Raw genomic sequence first — 17,105 nt, forward strand, 5'->3', positions numbered from 1 at the left:
ATTGTCTACAGAGCGCCTGTGTTTACTGGTGTGTTACTTGATGAAAATTATGTGTCAAGAGCAAGAAAGAATGAAAACATGCACACACGTACACACACGTAGAATGTAATGATACAAACACTGTCATCGTTTCTCAAAAATAGCGGGAATGCATGTATCACTGCCTGTATGGGTGAAGGTAACATAACAAGGTTTTTGTTGTTGTTGTTGTTGTTGTTGTTGTTGTTTTAAACACATTCTTAGAATACATGCCCTATAAAGAAACAGAAAACAGTATGTTTTTGCTTACTTAATTTCATTCATTTCTAACTCAACAAAATGCTTTGGGCGCTTTTATTAAAACTAACTAAATAAAAAAAATCACTCAGACAAATGCTATCGAGCAGTTGTTTCTAGGTATGCAAATTCAGCTTCATCTTCTTGAATAGAAGACAGAAATAATGGTATCATCAATTGTGCTTCTTCAGCTCAGATACACAAAGAAGCTCATGCGAATGTGTGTTCTATTGTAAACACGTGATTCACTGCCTTGTTAAATGTAAAGCAGGAGTTTCATTCCTTCAGGCATGTTAATGAACGTTTCGATTTCTCCCATTGTGGAACGTGTCTGTGTCCACTGACTTATAATCAGCTCGGTGTGGGGTTTAATTAAAACAAAACTAAATTGACTGTATATAATGTATACTGTATACAATGTTGTAATGGTTGTCTTATTGTGTCATCTTATGCACACAAAGGCTGCATTTATATGATTAAAAATACAGTGAATACAGTAATATTGTGAAATATAATTACAACTTAAAAAAAAAAAACTGCTTTATATTTTGTAAAATGTAATTGCTTATTCTAATCAAGGCTTACTTTTCAGCATCATCCAGTCCAGTATATTCCAGTCTTCACTGTCACATAATTTAATGCTTAATTATTATTGGTGCTTACTACTAATAACACTGTTAGACATTTCTGTAATTTCTACAGTTTTTTACTGTATATCACCCAGTATAAAACAGCAAATTCCCTTTAAAGTAAATAACTGTAATTCCCTTTGCATCATGGGAATTTTCTATGACGTCAAACACCACATACAGAGACTAACTGTATTTTTAAAAATTGAGGTATACTACTGTATTTGTGGTAACGACCTCTTTGGCGCCACTCCATTGAGATAATTCTTTTCCTCATTTCTTTTACATTTTGACTGACAGGATTTTGCGTCCACAGGAGTTTATCCTTCGTTTCAGAAACAGTGCGAGTGGAACAGCGTATTTAGAGTACTACTGAACTTCAGAAATATACTGGGGCATCAGTTTACTGTCCTGCATCTGATGTGGATAGTTTCACGGATTATAATGGTTTCTATACTGTCTTTTGTCGCGTCGCGCCGCTCGCGTCTGAGGACACGGAACCAGCGAGGCAGCGCCCGGGGATGGAACCCGAGAGCGGGAGAGTTCCGGAGAGCATCTGCGCGGTGTATTGACGCACCTTACAAGCAAGCAAGGTAATATATATATATATATATATATATATATATATATATATATATATATATATATATATAATTGTTATTTTTATGTCTGTTTGTGTGTGGTTTGTCAGATTTTTGCCCAACAGTTTAACCTAGTAACATTTACTCGTCAACATTATGGTACATAAACTGGTAACACTTTATAATAACTATCCGTTATAACTAGTTAATAAATCATCAATAAACTGTTAGTTAATTAGTTATAAATGACTTGTTAAATAACAGTTAATAGTTTGTTATATATTTATAACTGTGCCTTATAGATAGCCCATAGATAACTTACAAACTGTTCGTTAACAAGTTATAAATGACTTGTTAACTGTATTTTAATGATTTATAACTATACCTAATAAATTAGTAATAGATCATGAACAAGCTGTTAGTAAATTACTTACTAAAGACTTGTTAAGTATCAGTTAATAGTTATATATGTTATTGGGACGTTATTCTAAAGTTGCAACTATTCTTCATTTATTAATTGTTAGTAAATGAGGAATAGCTGCAACTTTAGAATAACGTCCCACTAACATACATAAGCTAATAACTAACACTTAACTAATATATTAACTCACACTTTACAGATCAGTTGTTCATAGTTTTACCATCTACTAATACCAGTGAAACTTTGTAGAACAGCAAATGGATGGAACAAGTTCAAGCTACAGAACTTTGATGTGATATTTAAAATATAAAATTTTTGTACCTCAACCTTGTTCCACCCATAGGCTTTTCTGTGTACTGTATTTTACCAAAGAAGTACCTGGATTTATCTCAGTATTTTGCACATCACTGCTGGTTCACTCAGTATAGAGGGTCCAAGGTGTGATAAAACATGTTCATGTCAATAATACCAATGGCTAGATTTTTATTTATTTTGTTTTCATGTTTAGCACAAAAAAGTGCCCAAACCTCATGGGTTTGTATTCTGTTGTATACTACTGTTCTGCCATATGATGGCTCAGTATGTGTGTTTCTATTCATGAAACACAATGTTCAACATTTCATCGGTGGAGTTTCTTTGGTGTTAGTTATTAGCTTATGTATGTTAGTGGGACGTTATTCTAAAGTTGCAACTATTCCTCATTTACTAACAGTTAATAAATTAAGAATAGTTGCAACTTTAGAATAACGTCCCAATAACATATATAAACTATTAACTGATACTTAACAAGTCTTTAGTAAGTAATTTACTAACAGCTTGTTCATGATCTATTAATATTTTATTAGGTATAGTTATAAATCATTAAAATACAGTTAACAAGTCATTTATAACTTGTTAACTAACAGCTTGTAAGTTATCTATTGGCTATCTATAAGGCACAGTTATAAATAATTAGCAAACTATAAACTGTTATTTGACAAGTCATTTATAACTCATTAACTAACAGTTTATTAATGGTCTATTAACTAGTTATAACAGATAGTTATAAATCATTAACAAACTATTAACTGTTATTTAACAAGTCATTTATTACCCATTAACTAACAGTTTATTAATGATCTATTAACTAGTTATAACGGATAGTTATTATAAAGTGTTACCCATAAACTTTACCACGATAAACTGCGCTGTAGGCTACTTTCAATTAACAAACGACGCTGTCAGCTTATTAAATTACTAAATAAAATTAGTTTAACGCGCAAAGCATAATCTTATATTAACAGTAAGTTAGCTAATGTGAAATTTTGTTCAGGTGTTATTTAATGTTCAGCATAGCCTATAGTTGAGAATACAAAATCGTATGTTAACTAGGTTAAACAAAAGGTTTATGACCAGCTGCCTTTTTTTAAATTGAATTTAATATTTACTGCATTTTGTGTGTGTTTAAAGGCAACTCAAATGAAGCATCACAGAGGACAAAAGCAGGTCAGCCACGCTGGGACTAATAATTCATGGTACGATAACTTCACTATGATTTTGAGAGGTTTGTGTATTCCATATGGGGTTTTGTCTTTTACAAATGTGTAATTTCTTTTTTGTTTTTTTTTTTCTTTCAGGTAACAAATTTCTCTGTGTAACAAAGTGGACGGTGAGCAAAGGTGACCTACGTTTTGGAGCAGCACCTGTAATGCCATTTGATGGGAGAAAGAGTGAAGATGCAGTGTTCCAGCATTGGAATATTTTTTTTTCTGTGTTTCAGTGTTATATATGCAATGTTTAAATAAAGAATGTGATATTTTGGAATAATTGTGTCTGTTTGAATTGAATATCAGTAGTAACTATACAATTAATTCTATATAAAAAATTATAAAATTTAACTAAATCTATATACAAAACAATGAATTACAATAATATATGGCAGTACATTACTACAGTACCTTACTGTAAACTGAAATACAGTTGGGTACTGTTGTTGCCAGTAAGTTACTGTAAAAACCCTTTGAAATGTCTAACAGTGAATGATTTATGTTATTTTTTCTTAAAACCGTTTTTTTTTAGAAACAAAATATTCTTTGATGAATAAACAGTTCAAAAGAACAACATTTTTTAAACAGACATATTTTGTAACATTACACATGTCTTTAGATCACTTTAGATCAAATGAATGCATCCTGTATAATTTATAAATATATAACAATTTCAAAATATAGTTTGATATATAAATATATACATGTTATATACATGTTAAATATATATGTTAAGCAGACATAAATAAAATAAAATAAAATAAATAAAATAATAAAATAAAAATAAAAAAAATAATAAAATAAAATAAAATAAAATAAAATAAAATAAAATAAAATAAAATAAAATAAAATAAAATAAAATAAAATAAATAAAATAAAATACAATACAATACAATACAATACAATACAATACAATATGTGACCCTGGACCACAAAACCAGTCATAAGGTCTTTTTTTTTTTTTTTTTGAGATTTCCATTGATATATGGTTTGTTAGGATAGGTGCAAAAAAAAAAAAAAAAATCTAAATATTAAGAAAATCAACTTTAAAGTGGTCCAAATTAAGTTCTTAGCAATGCATGTTTTTTTTTTTTTTTTTTTTTCTTTTTTTTATATATATTTGCAGTAGGAAATTTACAAAATATATTCTTGGAACATGATCTTTACTTAATATCCTAATTATTTTTGGCATAAAAGAAAATGTGATAATTTTGATTCATACAATGTATTGTTGGATATTGCTACAAATATACCCATGCTACTTACGGCTGGTTTTGTGGTCCAGGGTCACATATTTAACAAAAAAAAAAATAGTTACATACTTTATATCGGTAGCGTATATATTTGGCAGAAAAAGTGTTTTATAATTTACAATTTTGTTAGTAATTTTCACAATATAGAAGTTTCAGGAGTTTTCACAAGTCATGACAGGAGCTTCTGGCTTTTTGGCTATGTAACTACTCTTAACGATTGAAACACTAAATGTTTGCCCTAAAAAATCCCAGAGTCTTCTTAAATTTCTACCCAGTTATGACTGGAATTATCCAGACAAGCTAACAGTTCATATCTGACAAAACGGTGACAATCATATTCAGTCACGCCTCATGATGGGTTGGGTGATGATTTAAGAACTTATTGGCATTAAATTAAGACTTTATTAACACATTCAAGCAATTATCACCACCCTAATTGATAAGCTTGACATTTCAGAAGATTCATCTGTTCATGCACCATTTGGTGCTCGAGCGTTTTCTCCTCGGGCCGGTCCAGAGGAATATTGCTGCGACCTTGAGGTTCACAGACTCAATTTGAGTGTCCTCTGCTCTATATAAATATATCGCAGTGTCTGGTTTTATTTGGACCTTTTATTACCTGTTAATAATATATAAGCTAGCGTGCTCATAAGGTGGATATTGAGCAATCACCTTGGGGAGTAACCTATTTCTGCTTTATGTTTTTTGTTCAGAAATATTTGATCAGCGAGGTGAAAAATGTCTGTCGGCGTGTGAGCTGCGTTAAATGCGATCTTTGCAGGACAACCCTTTAAGGTCGACGAAATTCAGAGAACCTTTCTACAATCATTCTGCAATGTTATATAATAGTTGTGATCAGGTGAATGTTATTAACTGAACTTTCAAGACAGAAAATGTTAAACCGGGGTTAAGCGTAGTACAAAAGTTACACAAACCTTTTTTTTTCCTTTATTCACAGTGTTCTGCCTCAGAAAAATAAATAAATGCTTGTATTTAGGTTTATTATAGTTAACTACAACTCAAAAGAGAGATAGAAAAAAAAAAAAAACATTAGTTACTTGAAATAAAGTAAACTTAACTGAATATTAACTCAAAATAAAATACAAAACCAAAACAAAGGGAATTTTATTTAAGGTAGTTGCCAAAGCAATATTTCTAATTTAACTTTTGTTTACCATAATGTATTAAAATAACTAAAATATAAATACATACGTACATACATACATATATAAATAGATTAATAAATAAATACTACAAACACATTGCTTTAAAAAGACAAAAGACAAAAAACAACTTAAACTTTAAAAGTAATATAAAATCAAAATGCAAGAAATTAAAAGTAAAACAAAATTTAACATTTTCTGAAAATTCAAATGCTTTTTTTAATTTCAGCTAGTTATTTCTCATCTGAATTTAGTTTAACTTCCAAAAAAATTCCCTTTCTTTTCCTTTTCTTTCTTTTTCTCTCTATGTCTAGTCTCTAACTACCCGAAGGTCACTATCTAAGTGATGTTCTACATCAAGGACCAATGATTTTACAACCATCATTTTTGGTTTTAACTGTATGCAGTTATACAGTTATTAATGCATGGAGAAGTCCTTTTGAGTTCCTCATAGCCAGCATACTGTCCATTACTCCATTTAGTGGACTAATGATGCCTGAGATTGTGTTCCTTCAGAATTGCAATTTACCCAGGCAGGTACTATAGACGTGCCATTAACAGACCAGAAACATGACAATCCGCCTTTAACGTAACAGTCAGAACTTATTTAAATATATAAGAACGAAAAAATCAGTTTGACATTAGTAAATAATACAGTTTTAGTCAACAAAGTGAAAAACAAAGTGACTGCAGTAATAAAAGGCCAGTAAGAGTTTTGAGCACAAAAAATAAAATAAAATAAAATAAAATAAAATAAAATAAAATAAAATAAAATAAAATAAAATAAAATAAATAAATAAATAAATAATAAAAAAATGAAATAAAATAAAATAAAATAAAATGTGAATCATACACTAACATGAGAAGATGTTTCCTGCATCCACTGCTGTATAATATTTAATATAAATATATTTGCATTTTTTTTTTTTTTTTTGCTCTTTCCCTTAAACAGGCACAAAATCTAAACGGAATACACATATTGTCATGTTTGCAATACAGTGAGGCTCTGATATCAGATAAATAGATGGTAGGAATATAAGATTCATTCATAAAACTGCACAGCCTTTCTGCGAATCCATCTTTTGGGAGCAGGAATGGAGCAGAGCTTTCGCCCGTGGCGTGCGATTTGAGTTCAGGCAGTGGGGTGAAATTGACTGTTACAATAAACCGCAAGAAGCGCCTCTTCTCCCAGAGAAAGCATTGTGGGGCGCTGAATTATTCATGCTTGCTTTATTGCAGATTGGCTCAAAGAGAGAAGTTAGCATGCAAGTCCTATGCATAATTTTCAGTACAAGGCAGCTCACAGAAATCAACAACACACTCAGCATATAACCAGCTGATTAATTACATTTAAAGCTTACACTTTCTTGCTGAACTGGAGAAAGACAGCCTAGATTCAGTAAGTTTTCTTGCTTAAATATGCAGCTGTTTGTTACCCAATTATAATAACTTGATTTAATTTGCTTTAGTAGGCCTATGTTTATTTGATTACCATTTCTTTTTTTTTAAGACATTAATACTTTTTTTTTTTTTTTGTAAATTCTGTTCTTTTGAACTATCTATTCATTAAAGAATCCAGAAAAAGGTGAGGTAGCATAACTGTTTTCAACATTGGTAATAATCAAAAATGAAATTCAGATTTGATCACAGGAATAAATTAAATTTTACAATATCTTCATATGGAAAACAGTTATTTAAAATTGTAATATTATTTAACAATATTACTGTTGTTATTGTATTTTTAATCAGCCTCAGCCAGTTTTATTTCAAAAACACTAAAAAGTCTTACTAACCCCAAAATTTAAAATGGTTTATTTTGAAAGTGCATTAGTTAAATAAATAATAATCTACATATATTAAAAACTTGATTTTTCTAAGTTAACTGGATAATTGGTGCATTATTTGTCAACATGGACCAAACTTCCTTACATTTTTTGAATCGTTTTACAGAATGCAAATAATAAAATGACTTTCCCTCAGCAAAAACGTGTGAAAAGGCAAATATAATGCTTATAAAGACAGCTGCCGTATAATGACTGCTGAATATCTGCCTAGAGAAGAGCCGAGAGCAGCTCCTCTATTGAATGAGCAAACAGACGTCTTCTGTTTAATTCAAGCAAAATCAATGCAGATGACTTCAAACGTCACTTAGCCCAATTAGCACAGCCGTGGAAGTGTGAGGCGGTGGGAGCGTTGTGGGAATCGATCCGCGAATGGGATTACAACACCTGACTCGATGCTCACTGTCGCAACGTCTACTTATTAGTCATGATGTGTGCCGTGGTAAAACTGTCATATTTGACAATGGATTGTAAAATTGGCTCTAGACCAGACTTGCTGACAGACCTGACAAGCGAACTTGCTGGGTAATGCTGTCAGATGATTGTGTTGGCGTTCTGTGAGCAGACTCAATTTACCACTAGGGGTTTCACCAAAAAATGATAGATAGCAATGAATAAGGTTTTTTTCCTTTTTGGTTTTACTAAGAGTGACTATCCATTCGGTTTATGGTCAGGCAGTCCAGTTTTACCTTGTCCGTTTATTGGGTGGGTTACAGTTGCTAAATTTAAAACTGCATACTAATAAAATATCCTTACTATTGTTAGAATATCTTTCACTGGCATGAATAGCCAGAGTAGTATACTAGTATGCACTTTCAAAACCAGCAATTGACTTGCTTAATGAATCAGTCATTGTGAACAAAATGGTTGAGTGAATGATACAGTGACTCACTCATTGAGACAGTGACTTGTCGCCACTTACTGGTGGTTTTAGTTTCATCTTTAAAGTAAAATTTCCAAAGTTCTATATTCAATATATCATATTTTAACACATTCATTTCCTAAAATTATTTATGCAGTTGTAACTGCAGTGTAAATGCTTTTATAACATATCTGAGCTGCATTAAACAGTATGTGTATATGCATCTAAATCCCGCTTCAGGTGAAGCTTCTGTGCCACATCTGCAGTGCAAATTCTGCGCTTATGAACCCTCTCAAGAGCCAGATCTACTGGAATTTATCACTGGCTCTGATGTCTCTGTAGTGGTTACACATGAAATATAATTATTTATGGGCAAATCTAATGGTAGTCGTTGGTCTCATTAATCTATTATTTGTTCCAGAGAATCTCATGTTTATGTAAATTCAAAGCTGTATATCAGAGCGCTGCCTTTGTACATTTGACTGAATTTCCTAGCAACTTTCATAATGGCTGTTGTTGTTTATTAAATATTTGATAAATAATATTTTATATAAATAATACATTATATAAATAATATCCAATAATAGTGTTTAGTATTGAAAAAAAGGTGAGTGTTCGTGATGATGATTTTAGTTACACTTTTCCGCCATTAGATACTGCTACAAGATACTGTTTTTTCAGCAGTAAAGACTTTTACACTGAAAAGTTAACGCTATAAACATAAGTTATTTTTAGTTTCAACAACAGCTTGACACAGTGAACAACAAAATCAAAGATGAAAGGATATTAACATTATAACAAAGATAATGCTTTCCTCAGCAGATATTCAAACTAATGTTAATTGTAAATACGAGACTGATCTGAAGAATGAATGTTGTATCAGATGCAGGTAATCACACTCGATCAGTACATCTCCCTCTCATAATACTCTACATAATACAGTGAGCTTTTATTAAAATAATACAATACGTTTTCAATGAAGCAACTCAACAATCCTTTGTTACTAGCTCTAAAGTGACGTTTTGCCAATATAAGTGCCGATATACAGCCATATCTTATGTCTACGAGTGTGATATTGCTATATGAATGCAGTTTGTATCCTGGCTTTACAAATTCTGCAAAGTGTTCTTCTTTTTGGTGTTATAGAAATGGCCATGTTACCTGAGTTCTCAAAGTCATTGTAAGACGCTTCCCAAGTCTCCGCCATGCCGATGAGCGTGTTCTCCATGATCTGGAGGTCAGTAGTGGGACAGTTGCATTGTGGAAACTCGTCGGCACACTGACAGATGCACTGACTGTTCTGGCAGACGTATTCTCCCTCTCCGTTGCACATGATGTAGCTGAGTGCCGACTGGACAAACTTCTCCTGCAGGTACTCGGGGAAAATGACCTGCAAACCTGAAAACGGGAAAGCGAATCAATGTTAAAGTCATTACAGAGATCCAAAGACATTATTGATTTCACATCAGCGAGCAACAGGTAGAAAGTGCTGCAGATAGCCGACGACAGAACTTTCTTGATTTCACATTAAGCGGTGCATCGGGCCGCTCTGGATACAAGCTCTTGATATGGACCCTCGCATGTAGAGCGTTTACAGTCCAGCTGCAGTAAATGAGCTCAGAATACACAGCTGACAGTGACAGTGAATCATGCTGTCATAGAGCAGCGAGTTTGTTGTGAAAGTTTTGCCAGAGGTCCACTTGACTTTGAACTGTCCCCTCGGAGTGGGAGGACTTTACATAATGGAATAAAACGGAGGAGTGATTGATGTATTCTGTCGTGATCGGCTTCGGCTTATTTACCAGGGCTGTCATAATATCCTTCGCTGTGTGTGTGTGTGTGTGTGTGTGTGTGTGTGTGCGTGCGTGCGTGCATGCGTGCGTGCGCGCATGCGTGCGTACGTACGTGCGTGTGTGTGTGTGTGCTTGAGTGGGGTCTAAATGCATGCTTGTGTTAAATGCAATAGCAACACTACACCACATAATCAACTGTGAATGATTCTTTGAATTATGTACCAAATCATCACAGAGACCCTTGCAGCCTGTAAGCAACCACACAAAACTCCTTGGGCCTTGTGAAATCCATTGTATCTTTTCCCCCAAATTTAGTTTACTTTTTTTTTTTAAATTATGTGTATTCTGTCTTATTTATTTAATTATGAATGAATGAGTGAGTAAGTGAATAAATGAAAATACGATTTATACAATAGTAATCATATTTCAGTTGCAATTTTAAAGTTTCATTGTGGCAGGTTGTAGTGAATGCCAAACTATAAACCACTCAAGAAAACCCTGGCGATATCTCTCGAGAAAAAAAAAAAAAAAAAAAAAAAAAAAAGACTATATTTTCTGTGATTTTATCGATAACAATAATCTTTCTTGTCTGGTTTAGGCATGTCATGTCAAATGATTACTGAAGCTCTTATGCTGTGCATTTGTTGATTCAAAGCAGCAACAGATAATAACTTGTGAGGTGACATTTACAACTTTGTTACCGTTTTTACTGACATTTTTTAGAACCTTATTAGTTGAATACATATTTTTATGTCAAATGCTTACATGTAATCAATCAATTCAGAATAATAAAACACAATACAGCTGTAAAGAATCAAATAAAAACAGTAGCCTGTCAACAACATCCATCTCTGCACTGCATAAGTGACAAACAAGCATTTAGATGTGCTGTATTTATATAGACACAGAGGTGGCTTGAATGCATTTACAATCACATAAATAATGCTACAATTTAATCATGACATGAAATGAGAATTTAAGGGGCTGATGCATTCAAGCAACGAATCATTCAAAGTGATTCATGCAAAACATCATTTTATTCAGTTATGAAGCACTGCCATGTGTTGCTCAGAGATGCAAAACTGCTGTAGTGTCATTTGGAAATTTTTATCGACAAAATAAATAAAGACTAACATTTTACTTAAAATGTCAATGTATTGTTTATTATGGCATCCACAGAAAAACAGTACTCTTGCTCATGTGATATTGATTAATTGTATAATATGATCTAAATGTAAGACAGAAAAAAAAATAAAAAAAATAAACTCATGCAGGACCATTTTTGCCCACATATATTGATAGTTGCATTCTAACTGCATTATAACTACACCATGCAGTGAGAATGTGGACTGAGGTGTGTTTCTGTTTGGTTTTTCAAAGTGAGTGGCATACTCTATAATGTCAGCTCACACATTGAGGCAAAATCTTTATTTGCTTCATCAAATGCAACAATCTTGTTTGTTGATGGCTTTGTCTGTAAATGACAGTGAGGGAAATACACTAGACATTCCTGAAGGACAAAACATTTTCCCATATTCGTCATGCAACATAACTACAGCACATCAAGAGACGCAATATATCCCACATGATTCAAAAATAAATCAAAAAGCCCTATAGAAATGGCTATTGAGTTACATGGGGGCTTTCGTGGCAGAGACGGTATCATTCTTTTAAATAAATAATAAATCATACCTCAAGCATCGACATAAAACATGGTAATGGAAGCTAGCCCTGATATAATACAGCATATCCATTTCTAATGGAAGGAAATGTGCAGCGTGCATGCAGATAATTGCTTCATAGTAATTACACATTTGCTATGTGAAGCATTGTACGATTCTCTTAGTGATTGCCTTTATTTGCCTTTACACACACACCCACACACAAACCAACCAACTAACTAAACAAACAAGCAATAACTAAAATAAATGAATAAATATGCACAGTTCATCAGCTGCAGAAGAAACATTATTAAATGTTATACAAACTACAGATCTCACACTAAGCGAAGTACTTTTTAAAGTCCATTTTGACATATAAATTCATCTGCTACTTACAGCAGAAGCAATATTTATAATACGCTTACTGCTGTTTATTAATGTTCATCATGTTTGTTAATGTTGATGCATTTAAACAAACCTCTGACCCTATGTATGTCACAGCTCTTTTTATGCTACAGACATGAATGATGTGTCAAATTGTCTTGTTCAAGAGTTGTGGGCTGTAACCTGTTATCACTCTTGTGAAAAAGAAGTGCACTTGATTATGCTGAATGTGTCCTGTTAGTGTACTTTAAATGTTATAAGTACATTTTTGAAAACCTGTGCTTGAATATAATATTTTTGAATTAAAATACCTTAAGTGCACTTAAAGAGAGACACTTGTATGACTTTCTTACCTTACTTTTTGATGAAGTGAATTTTGCATCAATCTCAGGTTAAAAGTTTTACTTTAAAGTATATTTGTATATATGTGTTATTTTGATGTGTTGACTAACATACTAAAGCACATGTAAACACATGTACTTGATTATAATTTTAACCATAGTCTAAAATGTACTAAACTGCAATTTCATTATACATGTGTAATTACACATATATTTAAATACACAACATGCACATTTAATATAAATGGCATACAAGTATATTTTAGTTTATTGTATTGTCAGTACATTCAGAAGTAATGTAACCATATTTCAAAACACAATAGAAGTAATAATGGATTTTTATATAAAAAGTACTTTAGTGGGTCAAAAGCACTCTAAAGTTCAACTAAATGCATTTAAAATAAAATGACTAAATTACTACTAAAATCAGATCAAAAGTATATTATTTTAACATGTATCTTTAAGAAGTTCTATTTTTAAAAGTATACTTCTTATTCACAACAGCAGCATGTATGTTGAAAAATAGTTGAAAAAAGACATTGTAAAGACTTTTGACTGTAAATGACAACCCAGAAATGACCAACAACATGCTGGAAAACACCTAGCAATGTTACGGCATTACTAAGCCTATAGCAGCATTCTAGCATCATGGCAGGTCTGCATGGGCCAATGCAGAAAATGTAAAAATCTTGTTTACATATCTGTTTGTCATTTACCCAGAAGTGGGCGGGCTTGTATTGGCTGGTCGGATTCCCAGCAACTCTGAGTCGCAGCATTGCCGAACAGTCAGTGTGACAGACATGAGCTGCCATCAGAGTCCAGGACTGATCATCACAGCGGCTCGACTGTCTCTCTCTCCATCAGACTGACTGTGGAGCCCTGAGCCAATATTCATTTAGCTTGATGTATTCCTGCTCCTGCAACTTTAATGTGATTTGTGGGAGAATCCAGATGGTGGGTTCATGGATGGGTGCAGCTCAACGACACTGGCGGTGCCAACAGCCCTGGGTTCACAATAACAGCCCCAACACAACACACACACACACACACACACACACACACACACACACACACACACACACACTCCCCATCTCCATTACTGAAACACTGCAGCGTCTAGAGAGGGATTCCTGCACTTTTCTTTCATCCTTAATCTCTTTCTCGTCCTACTGTCATTTTATCAAACAGTTCTATCTGAAGTTTCATTCATGTTTAAATTTGGTATTTCTTTCAATGAGCCAACACTCTTAAAAATAAAGGTACATTAAAAGGTTATTCAAGCGATGCCATAGAAGAAGCATGTTTGGTTCCATAAAGAACCATTCAGTCAAAGGTTCTTTAAAGAACCATCTCTTTCTTACCTTTTTTATAATCTGAAGAACCTTCTTTCACCACAAAGAACCTTTTGTGAAACAGAAAGGTTCTTCAGATGTTAAAGGTTCTTTATGGAACCATTTAGACAAAAACGTTCTTCTATGGCATCATGAAGCACCTTTATTTTTAAGAGTGTGTTTGAATATTTTGGTAAAAAAAATAAAATAAAATACTTTTCACTTTAAGGCCTAAAGAATAAAATGTGCATAAATAAATAAACATATTCTGTGAAATTATTTTCATTGCTAAATAAAACGCACCTTCAGGCATAATAAATTTGCAAACTATTTCCTGATTTATTTGTATATTTATTTGTTTGTTTATTTTATGATTTAAGTAATTTATCTTCTGTATATATGTCACCATTTGAGTCTCCATTGTCCTGTCATCACAAACTCTTGCACTACTCATCTTGGACTTCATCCCCCACAAGCCACTACACCAATCACTGCTCACACCTGCTCCTCGTGACCCACTGCACTGATTGCTGCACACATCTGTTCCTCATCACACTGACTGCATTTAAGCTTCTCACACACACAGCTACTCTGCGAAGTCTTATTGTTCCTCATGGTCGTAATTCTGAGCGTTTCTTCCCGTGTTTGTTTTTCCGTGTGTTTGATTCCTGGACTCCCTCCCGTGTTTGATTCTCGCTGCCAGCCCCGACCTTTCTGCCTGTTTTTTGACGACGATTTCTGCCTGCCCCTTTGTGTTTGTTTGTTTTGTGTTATCTAATAAATGCTGCTAATGGATCCGCACGTCTCTGACCTTCCCTGTGACAGAAGACTTCGCCGCTACAAGGATCCAGCAGCTAGTATGATGTCATCCGGTTCCAGCACGCATCCAACAGTACAGATCATGCGTCTAAAACAAGGTGAGCGGTCTGTTGAGGAGTATGCAAGGGACTTTCTTGAATTGGCTAATCAGTCAACTATGGATGAGGGATGCCTGATGATTTTCTTCCGTGGAGGACTCTTAGAGCCATTGGCTTCCCTCATGCCAATGTTTGAACCTGGCTGGACTTTGCAATATTATATGGATCTTGCTCTTTTGTTGTGTGGCTCTCCTTTTACTGTGGGAATTGTGGAGGAGGACCATCTTCCCACAGTAAGTTCCAGCTCAGAGCCACAGCATAAGATGTCTGCCAACCTGTTCACAAGATGGCCGCCCTTTCTGAGTCAGTTCACAAGATGGCCGCCTTTCCAGAGTCTTCACACAAGATGGCCTCCCTTCTAGAGTCTGTTCGCAAGATGGCCGCCTTTCCAGAGTCTCCGCTGGTCCCGCCCGGCCTTCCAGAGCCTCCGCTGGTCCCGCCTGGCTTTCCAGAGCCTCCGCTGGTTCCGCCCAGCCTTCCAGAGCCTCCGCTGGTTCCGCCCAGCCTTCCAGAGCCTCCGCTGGTTCTGTCCAGTCGTCCTGAGATTCCTGTCTGCCCGGTTCAGGCCACGGAGGCCATTTATGGACTGTTGAGTTTCCCTCCCACCCTCCCTACTGCTCCAGTCCCACCACCTCTGTCTCCTGACAGTCCCTCTGCTCACCCTCAACCCACCTGTGGTGCAGAGGACTTGCCGTGGGACTGCCAGTCTCCATCGGTGCCCTGGCTAGAGGATCCCTCACCATCGCCTCCAGCCTCAGAGTCCTGGACTCCGCCTCGGCCCTCCGACCCTGCGGCTCCACCCCGGCTCTCTGCTCCCTCGTCTCCGCTGTCGGCCGTCGGTCCACCAGCTCCACCGGGCTCCATCGTCCCTCCGGCTCCGCCCTGGTCAGTCGTCACCCCACCTTCGCCTCTGGACTCTACTCCTCCGGCTGCGCCTCGTCACTCCGTCCTACCGGCTCTGTGGACCTCCTCCCTCCTGCGGGCACAGCCTCAGTCCTCTGTCGCTCCGGCTCCGCCGCGTACCTCCGGACCTCCATCTCCGCCTTGGTCGCCAGAGCCTTGGGTTCCACCTTGGCCCTCCGGATCCTCTGTGTTGCCCAGGACCATCGACTCTCCGGTTCTGCCTCGGGCTCCACCGGCTCCACCTCCGTCGGTCGGCCCCATGGAGGAGCCAACCCTTCCTCCACCATGGCTTCTCCCTCTGCCGGTCCCGCCTCAGTCCATAGCTCCATTACCCCCACATGGACCTGGCCCTCCATCCCTCCCCGTTCCGCCTCCGCTCCACCACCCTCCGGTTTCATCATGTGGTTAGAGCGTCTGGAAGCCGCTCCTTGGGGGGGGGGCTCTGTCACCATTTGAGTCTCCATTGTCCTGTCATCACAAACTCTTGCACTACTCATCTTGGACTTCATCCCCCACAAGCCACTGCACCAATCACTGCTCACACCTGCTCCTCGTGACCCACTGCACTGATTGCTGCACACATCTGTTCCTCATCACACTGACTGCATTTAAGCTTCTCACACACACAGCCACTCTGCGAAGTCTTATTTTTCCTCCGTGTTTGTTTTCCCATGTGTTTGATTCCTGGACTCCCTCCCGTGTTTGATTCTCGCTGCCAGCCCCGACCTTTCTGCCTGTTTTTTGACGACGATTTCTGCCTGCCCCTTTGTGTTTGTTTGTTTGTTTTGTGTTATCTAATAAATGCTGCTAATGGATCCGCACGTCTCTGACCTTCCCTGTGACTATATATATATATATATATATATATCACACACACACACACACACACACACACACACACAAGAAAACTGAATAGACTTTTTTGTGCAAAGTATGTCCTGGACATGTTTTTTAGTAAGCTTCATGTTTCATTAGTAAGTTACACTTGATTATGAGATTGGCCTCTATCACTCTTGTCATTTTACTGAACCCCCCCACCCCCTTAATTTTCACACTTACCAATGAAAAAAAAAATCTGGTAAAACCTTGTAAACACTGCAGGATGATTGCAAAATCTCACTTCATTCAGCTGAAGTGAAAACCAGTCCTCGTAGGAGACAAATATAGTGTGTGATGAGCAATCAGGTGTAAAAATACTAATGAGCGCCTGTGGATGCTTAGAG

General features: G+C 35.8%; 1 protein-coding gene across 1 annotated transcript in view; it reads right to left on the minus strand.

Moving 5' to 3' along the window:
* brinp1 (bone morphogenetic protein/retinoic acid inducible neural-specific 1) overlaps nt 1-17,105 on the minus strand; it is a 159,372-nt gene that overhangs the window by 17,736 nt on the left and 124,531 nt on the right. Inside the window, exon 6 of the mRNA XM_073839914.1 lies at nt 9,714-9,950. Coding sequence (XP_073696015.1) covers nt 9,714-9,950 — 237 coding nt within the window. The remainder of the gene's footprint in view (nt 1-9,713; nt 9,951-17,105) is intronic.

Source organism: Garra rufa, chromosome 5 (genome assembly GCF_049309525.1).
Source record: "Garra rufa chromosome 5, GarRuf1.0, whole genome shotgun sequence".
In the NCBI taxonomy this organism is placed as follows: Eukaryota; Metazoa; Chordata; class Actinopteri; order Cypriniformes; family Cyprinidae; genus Garra; species Garra rufa.